This window comes from Lycorma delicatula, chromosome 6, assembly GCF_047948215.1.
Source record: "Lycorma delicatula isolate Av1 chromosome 6, ASM4794821v1, whole genome shotgun sequence".
Lineage (NCBI taxonomy): Eukaryota > Metazoa > Arthropoda > Insecta > Hemiptera > Fulgoridae > Lycorma > Lycorma delicatula.
Window position 1 is genome coordinate 145,020,540 of NC_134460.1, and position 15,049 is coordinate 145,035,588.

At 29.3% G+C, this 15,049-nt stretch overlaps 1 protein-coding gene across 1 annotated transcript in view; it reads right to left on the reverse strand.

Moving 5' to 3' along the window:
* The window catches only part of LOC142327015 (sodium-coupled monocarboxylate transporter 1-like), a 93,362-nt gene that overhangs the window by 22,232 nt on the left and 56,081 nt on the right, over positions 1 to 15,049 (reverse strand). Inside the window, exons 8-12 of the mRNA XM_075369771.1 lie at positions 14,833 to 14,973; positions 9,943 to 10,051; positions 6,420 to 6,529; positions 3,659 to 3,842; positions 59 to 145 (exon numbers count right to left, since the gene is read on the reverse strand). Of these exons, the coding sequence (XP_075225886.1) occupies positions 59 to 145; positions 3,659 to 3,842; positions 6,420 to 6,529; positions 9,943 to 10,051; positions 14,833 to 14,973 (631 nt within the window). The remainder of the gene's footprint in view (positions 1 to 58; positions 146 to 3,658; positions 3,843 to 6,419; positions 6,530 to 9,942; positions 10,052 to 14,832; positions 14,974 to 15,049) is intronic.

Consider the following 15,049-nt stretch of genomic DNA (forward strand, 5'->3'; position numbering starts at 1 on the left):
ATATTGATCACAAAAAGTATAATTCATAACATAGTAATATTTTGAAGTTAATACTTACCACAGAGGTGCCCCAAGGACACACAATTCCATATGTAAAAGTATAAACTACAGCTCCATTAGACACACTAGTTAAACTGACCACTGCCTGAAAAACAAACAAAAGATAACAAAATGCATATATTATTAATTTTTACAACAGTGCTTAAAAATCTAACACCATATTTAATAAAAATGTTTAATATGATACAATAAATGCTATATTTCTGGTCGTTATTTGACTGATTAAATCCGTCTTCAACATCATCATCATCTGGTGTTCTGCTTCATGGCAGGTCCCTTATGCCATCAACCTACCAAATTGGTCTAGTGGTGAATGCGTCTTTGCAAATTAGCTGATTTTGAAATCGAGAGTTCTAAGGTTCAAATCTTATTAAAGGCAGTTACTTTTATATGGATTTGAATACTAGATCGTGTCTACCATGATCGTAGATACGATGTTCTTTGGTGATTAAGTTTCAATTAACCACACATCTCAGGAATAGTCAACCTGAGATTGTACAAGACTATGCTTCATTTACACTCATACATTTCATCCTCTGAAGTAATACCTTATGTGGTTCCGGAGGCTAAACAGAAAAAAAGAAAGGTCCCTTATGCCATTGCTGACTCCATCCATTACTGTCCCAAACCATCTCCTTCATCCCCTTGTAGTTTCCAGTCTTCACCTCATCTAATAATTTTATCCTTCCTCTCTTTCTCCTCTACTGACCCTTTGGATGCAGGTGTCAAGATTCTACCCCTCTAACCACATGTCCTAATTGGTGTATTTTTTATTTGTGTACTTCTTGCACAGTTCTTTCTTCTTCTTTAAACCTTTCATTACTTCTTCATTCTTCATTTTATCTGTTCATTTTACTTTTTCAATCCCTCTTATCCTTATCTTAAAAGCTTTCATCAATTAGTCAAATCCACTTCCATCACTCAACAGCCTATTGCTCTTCTGTATAATTCATTTCATAACAACAAGATGCTCCATACATAACATTAGGCTAACTTCTTCTGTAAATCTAAGTTCAGACTTTTACTGCGTAATAATTTCTTCTTCTTATGAAAGCTTCTTTTTCAATCATTCTTTCTTTTATTTTCATTATGTTTTTCCAGTCTTTTATCACCATAATCAACAGATAGAGTATCTGTAACTTTTTACTTTTTCTATTCTTCTTTCACTTGTCTTTAAATTCTCTTTGTTGTTTATTTCCATTACTTTAGTCCCTCCTGAATTACTTTTATTCCATATGCTTTCATTATTTCCTCCATGGCTGTAACAATCTGATTAGATTTCCTGTATCACCAGCAAACCTTATGCATTTTATTTTTCTTCCTGCTATGATTTCTTCTTCTTTTTCTTCTAATACGGGGTTTCTAAATGATTGATTAGTGTTCTGTTTGGTGCATAGGTAAAACCATTTACTATTAAAAAACAGTCTAATTGTAGATTATCTACTTAAAAAGTCAGCAAATTCTACATCTCATGGGAATAGATAAGAAGAAGTAATCAACATTTCAAAAGTTTAAAATTGAATGTTGTCAACTAAGGAAAGAACTGTATAAGAACCCTCCATGTAGGGAGGGTTCGCGCATATATAGCACATCTGTGCTTCATCACCTTTTTTTATTTAATTAACTGTACTAATTCTAGTATTAAAACTAGTATTTTCCCAGTTACAAAATTCAAATTTAATTCACAACTCACTCTTAAAAACACAATTTTAACAAATTTTATAATCCAATCTGTTACAATTATTTATGTAATATTCACAGAGCTATCCAATAGTTCATCACCAGATGCTATGCTAGTTCAATTATCAACAGGAGTCTGACTTTGGATCTATTCTTTACCTTGTAGCTCACAGTGAAATCATTGATATGCTCATACACATAACCATAAAAATACTTGTAATTGTAACATGGATTCTAAAGACTCCACTTGGCATGCTAATTCAAAAAATGCTTTTTCTAGATACATGTGGCAGTGTTGGGTTCTGTGTGTTTTTTTATACAACTAATCTCTAGGTAGTTTATTTATACTTTGTAGATCTTGGTTTCACATAAATTCCACATGAACAACTTTTCCACAACTCGCATATTATTTCTCCATTCTATGAATAATTTGAGATTTCACTTATCTGAACAGAAAAGCATATCATTGCTTAGATTTTCTTCCTTGGAAACAGACTACCCATTATGCATGACTTGGTATCACAATAACATCAGGTGGTTCAGGAGACTAAACAATGACCTTATGCTGTAAGGTTATGAAACTTTTTATCACACCAATGTAAGTGCTGCGACATATGGTGGTTGGGTAATTCGTAAGATGCTGCAGCCACACATATGACAGCATTAGTTAATCAAATATCTAATGTACTCTAGTGTCAAGCAGCATTTAGTTTTATCTTGATTTTGTAATACAGTATATAGCACAAGTGTAGTTATGTGTTTAACCTATTTTACCTTCTCAGGTCGCCTACAACAATTATGATTAAAGCTTTAACATATAAACACCAGGAGCACTTGTGGTTTGTAAAACTACTGATATTCATAGAAGGTGGTGGTGATTTTTAAAACTACTGGTATTCTTAGGAGAGTCCACTTACAAAAATGTTATAAATTAGATATATATTTGTACAGTTATCTAAGTTAGATAAGAAATAAATTATAAACATTTATGAATGAAAGTAATGTTATATTTGGAAAAAGTATACCATACACAAACTTAGATGTTTCTACATAAGTAGAACAAGAAAAAATAATATATAAAATGTCATTAATTAACACTGACATCATTCATTTATCAAATTTTTGAAAATTTTTAATAAATAAAAGTTCTAATATCATGCAAAAATCTTATGCTATTTTTCTGCAGGAGAAAAAAAGAGATTATATAACAAACAGGAATTTTCCTGATTATTGTGTGACATCTCACTTATAGGCGGTGCCCATTTGTCATATGTTTGAGGAGAGGCAATGTATTCATTATCAAGCATTGCTATTATGTCATTAGTTGGTAAAATCTAAATTAATTTCCAAAGTGCAAGCAATTTCAAAGTAAGTATCAAAAAAATGTTCTTATATCAGTAGCATTGGTGCTGGTGTGTATATATTACGGCTTTAATCATAATGGTTGTAGGTGATCTGACAAGGCAAAATAGGTTAATCCCACAACTGCACATGTGCTATATGCTGTATTATAAAATCAAGGCAAAACTAAATACTGATTGTTACCAAAGTACATTAGCTATTACATTTACTAGTTCTGTTACATAAAAGTTGTTCATCTATTCATTTCTGTGATAAACTCGTGGCATTATCAAAAATTTCTTTGTTAATTTTTTTAAGAGGGTAACAACAATTACAGTATTTTAAAAATGAAAAAAAAAATTATTTTTCTGCCTCAGACTGACCTTTTTATTTTCATCATAAAAAAGAGCAGCAAGCATGATAGTGTAAGGTAAATAGGTGTAAATTTAATGTCAGAGTGAAATAAAGAATTAAAATTTCATGTATGGAGGTAAAATAATAAATTACAAAATAAAATTAGAAAACTAACATTATAAATTTAGTATGATTAAAACAATAATTAAAAAAAATTAATTACCTGCAAAATTCCTCCAAGTTTTTCTACAACATAAATCAAACCGACACAGATTAAACCCAAAACTACAACAATAACTTTCATAGCAAAACTAGCTTGTCCATCAGTAGGTCTTTTTGAAGAGAATATTGAAAAATAATCTTCATATACTATTCCAGAAATTGTGTTTAAACTTGCTGACATGGTACTGTACAACAAAAACAAACAAAGCTGAAAAGTCCTAAAGTTTGATACAGCTTAATAAAGTTCTTAACTTAAAAAAATCGCATTGCTTTAATTATTGTTCCTTAGAAATTTTTTAACAAAATTTTCAATAAATATATCTTAAAAATTGTTTTTCTTAATAGAAGGAAAGTTGTATTCATTTCTTCAAAATGAAAAACATAATAAGAATACTGTTTCAAATAATTTAAATTTACCATTGTAATTTACAAACAAAACCTTAATTTTATATAAATAAATAAGGTTCATTAGAAAGATTACATTATTTCACTTCTTATTTAAAAAATGTAAAGTACAACTTCCTATCAAATCTATATCTATCTCTATCTTCGGAATAGACACTGATTTTAAAAAATATAAAAAAATGAAAAAAAGTATTTCTTAAATGTGTACTTGCACAGACCATACTGCTATATCTTACAGTACATATTATAGGCAGATATTCAATAAAACAACATAAAATTGACAATATGAAATATGAGATATTCTTGGTTTGTTACAGTATTTACACATTTGTGCCTCAAACTATTCCAAAATTTGTAAAAGAATTATAAAATTAAGGTACCGTTCTTGCTATTCATAGGGTGTATAATAGCTAATTCTTACACAAAATACTGTACCAAATTAAGTGCAATCAGATTGAAGTGGACTGTAATTATTTATTGGATTTAAAGAATACATAAAATGAAGTGTCTGTGCCTTGTAATTTCCAGTGAATTTGCAAAACAACACATGCTTCAATATTAAAGCACTATTAGATTAATAACCCTAAGAATAAATCATGCTCGCTTCATTTGCCATTCCTGTCCATACAGGGCTCTCCTTGCAGTGTTCATTACCCTCATGGCTGATGGTTGTGAGAATAATACTGAGAAATAACACTTTCTCAGGTTTTATAGAAACCTGAAAAAGAAACTAAATTACAAAAGACAGAATAGTAATAACTCTTTTTCCTGTTTAGCCTCTGGGAATAATTGTCAGGTATTACTTCAGAAGATGAATGAGGATGAGTGTAAGCAAAGTGTAGGCTTGTACAGTCTAATGTCGACCATTTCTGAGATGTGTGGTTAATTGAAACCCAACCAAAGAACACCGGTATCCACGATCTAATATTCAAATACGTATAAAAGTAAACTGCCTTTACTAGGATTTGAACGTTGGAACTCTTGACCTCAAAATCAGCTGATTTGCAAAGACGCATTCACCACTAGACCAAACCAGTGGGTTTGCACCTTGTTGCTGCAACTAGCAATCGCTTTCCTCTTTTATTAAAAGGGTTACGACGTCTGATATAATTTGCTGGCAGTGTTTGGACATTGCTGTTTCTGTAAAAAATTACTGGACTCACTATTTTCTACCAAAATTATGCACCCAACTACGATTTTTTCTGAGTGTAATGTAGTTTCATGAAAAACATGAGACTTCTTTGCATGCAAATAATGGTTGTCCTTGCTGTTCATATAGCTGATTACATGAAACCGTGCCTCGTCATTAAAGATATTCAGATCTTGGATAACATTTTCTACAATGTTATTCAAGATCTGAATACTGCTGCTAACAAAACACTTAAACCATTTACAAAACTGGTGTATTTCTCTGTGATTGGGTTTTTATAATTCCTGCATATTGTGCATATGAAGTAATAATTTTAAATCTCCTGTAGCTAAGCGGACTCCCATATGACAATCCAATTAAAACCTTCTTACTGCTTTTTCCATCTACACTAAAGGTTTCTCTAAAATGAGCCACCATACGTGAAATTGTTGACTTAGAGGATGTTTGATCAAGGAAAAGTTACAGCATAGCCTTACCGGTATTTAATAATGATTGAAATTTAAAATAATTCTCAAGAATAATTGCTTTTAAATTATTCTTCTGGATGTAAAGAAAGAAATATTCAGTTAGTATTAAATAAATCATTGTCTTTATTTTAAAAAAAGGGGGAGAAAACAAAGTTCAAAGGTCCTTTTAGTGTGTCTCTTTTAAATTTAATTAATAAATCTACTACCAATAATGTACTTTTGAATCTGCTAATGATTCTGTTCTTATTACCATCAATAAGAAAGGTTCTGTATGTGATTTATAAAAGTATAACCCAATTTCTGTTATAACAATTAATTTTTTCAAAATTATTTGAAAAAAATACTGCGAGACATTTAAAATTTCTGATAAAACCTAATACATATTTAAGACAAACCTTCAGGACAGTTTTGGGAAAATGTTTTTTACAGACAGCTATAATCCAATTTTTAGAAAATATTTATTTAAAAAATGGATTCCCTTTACTATTTTTTACTTTCAATAAAGTAAATATCAATTCAGAAAAATGAATTCCTCACCAAACCATTCCTGTCACGGATCTATAAAGCATCAATAGATGCTTATCAGATGCTTATCAATGCATCTATAAGATGCATTCATAATTTTGTGTAGATCTGAATAAAATATTTATTCATTATATTAATTCAATATATACCAAACACTCTAAAATAGAATCTAAAATTATGCAATAAAGATATAAAGAAATCAGAAATATTTTTACCCCATTGAAGAGCAGACAACTCCAGAGATAATAATTCCACGAAGACCAGAAATATATCCAGCAATATCCATAATATATAATGGTACTATCTGGTCTGTTCGGCTAATAAGCTGAAAAGTATATATTTTATTTCGCATTTCACTGTAATTATTGAGCTTATGAATAAATAGAAAAAAAAAATGGTAAATAAAATTAAATCTTTTCATTGGCATGATGAAATGTACATAAACTTCTTTCATAATAAAAATATTTTTTAATTTATCTGTTTTATAAATGAAAAAATTGTGCTTCTGTTGCTTTGTCGAAGCTGTTTTATAGGTTATTAATCAATGACATTGTAGCTACAGCAACATTATAATCATTCTTTTCAATAAAATTCTGTATTTAATTTACAGAACATCTACAACAGCAATGACAAAGGAGCTGCACAAGATCTGGGACCATAATTCAGTGAGCTGCATTAAGAATAGCCACTTTTACTTTGTTGGATGTTGTAGTATACTTAGTACTTTCTATCTGTTATGAAGGAAAGTACTGCTATCCTGGATTCCTACTAAAGTTCTAGACTCAAAAATATTAAATTTGAGTCACAATATGTTGTTTGTTTGTGTGTTGTGGGTGTGTGTATGTATGTATGTGCCTGTGTGTGTGTGTATGTGTCTCTCTCTGTGTGTGTGTGTGTGTGTGTGTGTGTGTACACATGCATGTTGAGGTTTTCCTTGTATTTTATCAAAACATTTTTGGGACCCCAAAATATTATTTTATTTTATAAATCTACAGAAAGGTAAATGTGTCTGTCCATTAGTTGACTATTCACCAAACTTGCAAGTGTAAAAATCAATTTTGATCCTACTTTTAAATAAAAAAGACCACAAATGTGTATGATTATTAAATATTTATATTACCAAACCTTATTTTACATTCAGAATTTCAAAAAATCCCTTAAAATTCATCAGTTCCATAAGTTGTCACTCATCTTAACATGTGAGTATTTGCTTTTTTAACCGTAGTTGTACACAAAAAAAAAGAAAATATAATCTCTAAAGAGAAATATTGTGAGGTCATGTAGAAGGTAGCCTACATTAAAAGAAGTTGATAGTGCAGGTCTGTCAGTGAAATTGTTTTACATCAGAGTTCAAAAACATATCTCAGAAAACATTCTTGGTACAGAAAATACATTAGGTAAAGACTTAACAGAATGGATGAGAGAAAATGCTATTGAAGTTAGTTGTAAAATTTTAAGTGAAAAAAACTGTTGATTATGTTTAAAATAAAGGTATATTTTAAAACAGAGGGAAGTTTTCAAATTGCAATAGGAAATAGATAAAATTATTATGAAGACATTAGATTGTAAAAAACCAAAAGAAGCCAAATTGATGAAGTTAATATGAAAAGTTCACGAGCTCATCATTGAAAAAAATAAACTCGTAATGAAAAAGAAACTAATAGGCTTTTTAGAAAAACAAAAACTGACAAAATAAAAAATGAATGAAATGCACTTCATTATAAAATTTATAAATAAGTACTCTTCAGTATTGTATTGGCATTCTTATAGTATTAGTGTCATATGTTCTTTTTGCAACCACTTTTCATTTTTCTGAATTTTATGTAATAGTGATTAAAAATTATTTACGTTTTTTGACTTAATAATTTGGTGTTATAAGTTGAAAAAAAATTCATGTTGATAACAAATTGACTTTATTTATTAGTTTAAAAATAGTTACAATCTTGTGAAAGATTGTAAAATGTATAGAATTTGTTTCAAATGTACTATAACTAAATTTTACCTGATTATTACTGTTGTGTACTTACCATTTTTCCAATTTCATCACCAACGGGTGACAAATTATGCAATTTCTACTGCATTAAAAAATATATTATTTGTCAAAATTATTATTACTAATTGAACCTAATTTAAAATCTACTACTGACTATTTATAACTGCCAGTTACTTTTTAAAAATATTAAAACCTGCGAAAAGATTAATTACCATTTAGCTTAAAATATTTTGAAATTATTCTTTGGTTAAAAAAAGATATGTTCAAAATAAGTTTAACATTTTGTTTAGAAAACATTTGTCAGTAATTTATACGATCAATCATCTGCAATCATCAAGAGTGACTGAAAAAAAGTTTTAGTTAAATTATTACGTAATAGACTGGATTCTGCTTAAAAATTTGATCTGGCTTCTCTTTTTAAATGTTTATAGTATTTTAAATAATTTTCATTGCCGATCATCATGTACAAAAACATAGGAAAAAGTTTTTAGTTTTTCTTAAGAAGTAAATGAATAAATTGATTATAATGTAACTTAACGAAATGCAATTATTTTAAATTTTGATTATCCATTATTGTCGATAAGTTATTGCCAGCATTTCTGCCACACCAAGCCATACTAATGGCAACTACTCCTTTGCATTGTCTTTACAGGTCTATTTTATCCACTTAATGAATATTTTGTGAGAGGTTACTTTTGATGTGTAATTAGTTTTCTTATTCTAGATTTGTTATTCAACTATAGAAAAATTATTATACTGTCAGTAGTTTATTAAAACTAATACATAAAATATTGAAGCGTACTTATTGCTGATTTTATTTTTAAAAATAATCTACAATTTATATTGCACCTAAAGTATTACTGGAAATAGAGTTATATAATTAAATAAACATAATTAAATATACACTTCATACTAGTGTTCATTTGTTGTCTCTTTTTAAAACACTAAGGTATGTTTACACTTAAGTACAAATACCAAACCCTAAGATATATCCTAATCAGAATTCAGATCATGGCTGTAATTGCTATAGACATCAGATCCCAGAAATGTTCTAAATGTATCCTGTTGGTACATCTTTATGATATCACCAGGAAATTTATAAAACAAGAAATGTACCCATAATATCATCTTCTGGATTTTTCTGGGAACATCACAAGATATCCTTACTGAACATTCATTGGCTATCCTAAGGATGTCCTTATGCTCTGTAGGATACATGTGCCACCTCTAAGTGAAAAAAAAAATTAACTCCTTTAGATATGTTAGATTATTTAAACTTTATACTGGAAAAAAATGAGATTAAATTGTTAATATATTCCGTTTTATCCTGTTTCCACACAAGTTTATTAAAATATTTTTTATTTATAATAACTTTGTAATAATATAGAAAAAAAATTATATAATTTTATAATTTTAATTAAAGCATTTTAATTCATAATTTCATGTACCAAAATGCTATAAACCACCAGAAAAGTAAAATTAATGTGATTATCTGAAATGTAATTAAATAGCCACGAATAAGGTAATGTGGAAACATAAAATATTGTTGTTTTTTCCGTCAGAAGGGACTCTATTTAGAATATCTTATTTTTAATAAAATAAAATAGATAAAAAAATCAAGTAATATTCATTTTTTTAAAAAGATGTTAAGCCAGGATGCTAGTATCTGGGATGAATTTAATGAGCAATTTTTGTATTACATTATAAAAATAACCAATAAAGAAAATTATAATAACTTATAATACCTTTGTAGCAAGTGGATCACAATTATGATACCTAGCATATAATAGCAGACCAATAACTATAGAAAGTAGATTTATTATATTTAAACCGATGGTAAACCACCAAACGACTCTGAAACAAAAGCAAATCAAAGTTAATCGATGCTACCATTTTTTTTCTTTTATATGTAGCCATGGCTACATCCTATGAAACCTCTACTTTTTCTAAATCCCTATTGAATGTAAAACTTGATCTTTCTACCTATACAATAAATTAGATAAGAGAAGATTTTTAAAAAATCTGATTTCAATATTATACATTTTAATTCTTCAGTACTCTTACAGAGAAAGTATGTCAAATTTCAGCTTCATAGATAGTAGGTTAATAGAAGTATAACAATTAAAACCAGATACTACTAAAATTGAAAAGTTAGAATTTTGTAAAAGAGATTTTTAGTGAGATTCATGTTATTAAATACATGAAGAGTGGCTGAAATGTAATATAACAGGAGAACAAAATTTTGCTGCTATCTTATAGTTTCATTCCTTTACTATTAACGTTTTTAATGTTTCAAAACTAGTTGATACATGCCCTTTCATTTTCTTCAGTTGCCATTGTTATGGAGTCAACACACTCCATAGCAATAAAGCATGCAATGTCAACTCATCTAAAACAACTTACAGTGAGTGAATTTTTAATAATGAAATAGTAGTGATATTTATCATCGTCTAATAGCTGTTAATGGTGATTAGTACTCTGAGAAGGTGAGCAATAAAATTTTGTGCATTGCAAGCCAGTGAAGAAAACACCGAGCATGTACCTTGTAATGATAGACCAGTTTCTGTGACTGATGAGCCAAATGAAGTGGAAGAATCAATTCCAAGTCACATCATCATTCAACAATGCATTGCCACCCAGACAGGCAAATCAAAAGAATGAATAGAGCATAACTGGTATACTATAAAATCTGTTCACTGCATGTATCACTTTAACTCAGAGAAACAATAAAAATACAACGAAAGGAATCTTGCAAAGAGCTTCTAAAATGTTATTTTGACAAAAGATGACTTTTTTGCAATATTTTGACGGAAGATGAAACTCAGCTTCATCATACAACCAAAAGAAAAATGGCAAAGTAGATAATACTGGCAGTTTGATTCACCACAATCAAAAATATTCAAAACATAATCTTCTACAAAAAAAAAAACTTTCTTACAGTATTCTGATATAATAAACCTGTTTATATGACTGACCTGGAAGCTAAATCAACTGTAAATTCTGTACTATACAGAGAGACATTAAAACACCTTAGGAGAGATGTCTGAATATGTGTGCAATGTTAAACAGTCCACAGAGCTGATAATTCTGCAACATGATAATGCTCGGCCACACACCATTATGAACAACGGCCGAGCTCTTGTGAAGGTGAAATTTGAATCTATTCTACACCTTCCATACTCAACAGATTTGTGTCCTGCAATTTTAAATTCTTTCCGCAATTAAAGAGGGGTATTGAAGGTACTCATTTCAACACGGATGAAGAACTGAAGGATTGTGTGTGGGTGTGTGTGTGCTTGCACACACACACACACACACACACACAAATATATATATATATATGGATAAATAAATATATATTTCAGTCATAGTAATAAAGCATATCACATCTTTATAACGGTTATCAGAATTATAATAGCAATAATAGTTATTATAAAAATGATTTTTTGTATTTTAATAAAAATATACCTTACATAATTATTTTTTCAGTAAAATCTCTTTTTTCTTTTTAAGTAAATTGAAATCCAATTTCAAGTAAATGTATATAGAAAATAAATTTTTAATTTTATTAATTTACATTCAATAATGAAGAAAATAAAAATAAGCAAACACATAATAAAATATCTGATTACTAAAATGTATAAATAAAATGTATTCTTACTACATTATTATTTAATTCAAAGATCATAAATTTAGGACAAAAGTATGGTATTTCAAACAACATAATGAGAGAATTATTTTAGTAAAGGTAGATTCTAAGCTCAAGCCTACAACAATAGTGTTAAGTTTATAAGCCACTATCTTTAATAGAATAAAAAGAAAGGATAGAAAGGAAAGATAAAAAACAGATGGTTTAATTAAATACATAAAACCTTTTATGTAAAGGGAGATTGCAATGTCATGGTACGAAATAATAAAATGGATATTAATTGGGGAGTAAGGACTAAGTCAGAGAGAGAGAGAGAGAGAGATGCTTTCAGAATAGCATTACAGATAAACATGTACCTTATTTTACAGCGAATACCTTTTTTAGAAAATTGATTAAGAAAAAGATATACACACATGAGACCAGAAGATTTAGGACATCCCAAATGACAGTAAATACCCACAGAGTTTACAAAAAGTTTAATTATTACTTTAACAAAAAAAAGGAGGAGAAGTAGGGGTAAACTCCCACTAGCAGTGTAACATCTGCATAGAAAATTTTCATCATGATTTGTGCAATAAAGTACCCAAATTTTTTTTACTAACTATAAATCCTTGTTGAATAATGTTGCGCTAAATTGGACTGACTTATTGAAATAAATAATTATTCTGATAAATAAACTTTTAAGCCCCAAAAAACAAGAGGGCTGAATGGGGCCTGTATTTAAAATATCAGTTTTTAAACTTTAATTTTCAAGATTGAAAATCCATCTGTATTTAATATTAAAATAGATGAAATGAGAACTTTTTAAAAAGATACCATCCATTCCAACTTAGGAATTTAAAAAAAAAAATATTATTTTATAACACTTTATCCTTTTTTTCAATTTGTGATTGTTGTTAGAAAATATTACATGAGGTAGCTGTCGAGCAAGGGGTCAAGTCAAATAGGATCCAACTTTTTTTTTACAAAAAATTTAGATTTTTCTTTCATATTTCAAATTTCTTTTTTTCATATTTATTAATGGAATGGGAAGTGCTACTGTGTAACATAGCTATGACTTTCACAGGTGTCTGATGAATCTACTGCAGTTGAAGCAGTTAATCTCATTAATCAGAAAGGACAAAGAAACAGTAAATAGTGTAGAAATCATACATTAAACATAACCTAGTTCAGTGTATTCAGATATAGATGACTATTGACCATTACTATAATGGAAAAATTCCAAAAGTTCTAAAAAAAAGCACAGTCAGCTTATTGTTTTGGAGATTTTTGTAAACATTTTTGGTCTTCAAAAATCTAATAAGTTTGATCATAATAAGCTCAAGTTTTATATAACAGTAAAAGGTTTATCAAGCAATACACTAGTTAGATATACAATGCAAATCAAGCAAGTCACTAGACATGTGACTTTCAAATTAATGCTTGAACATTAATAATATACACCATAGTTTCCTTACTTTCATTGTGCCACTGAATGATTTTCAGATGGCTGTGATTTAGATTGATACATTTCAATACAAACAAAACACATGCCTGGGTTTTGATATTCAAGAATTTTCATGTTGTATATATTCATTCCCTAGTTAGGCATAAGTTAATACTCAATTAAATATTTTTTTAACTATTTCAGCCCTGAATATAGTTTTTATTCATGTATTCTTGTAAATATACACAAAAAAGTTTTAGTTATATTTGGTACAGTCTGTACAAAAGACCCAGGGCTTTTGACTAAAAACAACCCAAAAAAAAATTATTTGTTTTTAAACATAATCTCCCTTCAAAATTGTTCAACATTGTATGTACATTTAGATCTGTTAGAAATGTAGTCAAAAGATCTAGAAAAATATTCTTTTGGAACTGCCTTTAGTAACATACTAAAGCCATTAAAGTATTACATGTAGTATACTTGTAACACTTCTTCTGTGGTGTCTATTGACTTGTACCGCTATTCTTCAATGGCATTTTGATTTTAGGAAATAAGAAATAGCTCACAGGAGAAATATCTTATGAGCATTATTACCTGTGTTTGGTTAAAACCTGCTATACAATGATGGCTGTATGAGCTGGCGATTGTTGTGAAGCAGGAACCAATGCTTGGTTTTATGAAAATATAGTCTTATTAAAGTCATCGGTTAACTTGTATTAAAGTTCGAACCAATAAATGTTTGAGTACTTCTGAGTAGATACTAGCAGTGATTCATGCACAAGTTCAACTTTTTCATCGCTGTATATGAACGAAGCTTCCCCTTTTCCCATCGTTTCTAATGATATCCGACCATCGCAAAAAATTAAAAAACCGATCTAACACACGTGAACAGTGGCGGATTTCAAAATATGCTAGCTAGGCTGTAGCGTACGGTGGCAAATTTTCGAAGGCCATTAAAAATGGACCACCAACTTCGCCGAATTTCTTATCCCTCTACTCGGTTCTCGGTAATGAGCCGCACAGCGGCGGCTCGGCGGCAGCGCCGGCCGGTCGTACAGCCTGTAGGCGACACATTTGTAAATCCGCCTCTGCACGTAAACGAGATATAGCTTTATCGCTATGTGCTTGTTTATCATTTCAAACGTTTCTGTAATACTTTTCCTACCAAAAAACAAGTATTGTAATCGTATGTTATTCTATTTTTCAAAACGCTAATAGAGGCACCTTCACAAAAACAGATACACAACACGAACGGCTAACCCAAACCGAATGAGCTTTGGTTATGTTATTCATACGACTTCTCTCAACAAGTGTACAACCTCGCCCACGAGACTGTGCCACTTATTCCGTGATTATAGCCTCATTCCTGGAACGTTTTGTGGAGATTACAGTGTATATTAAATTTTACTTTTCAACAATGTGTCTATAATTAAAATTAATAAGATTATATCTTTTTTCTTTTCTTTTATTATATTATATTTATATACTCATTAAATTCTGTGGGAATAACCATTAATATAATTTTTTTTTAATTATCTTATCAAAAATATATTTATTTACTTCACTGCATCTTTGTATCTAGGCAAAGCAGTAAACCGTTGAATTGAGCTTGGATGTATACCCAAATGTGATATCCATAAAATTGACATTCCAAATGTGACGGTCCAAAATGTATTTCTCGCAAATGGATTTGGATCCATACTGTAAAAAAAATCATAGTTAAAAAAAATGTTCATTTAAACATGTATATATCATTATAATTCTGCTCTGACATAAA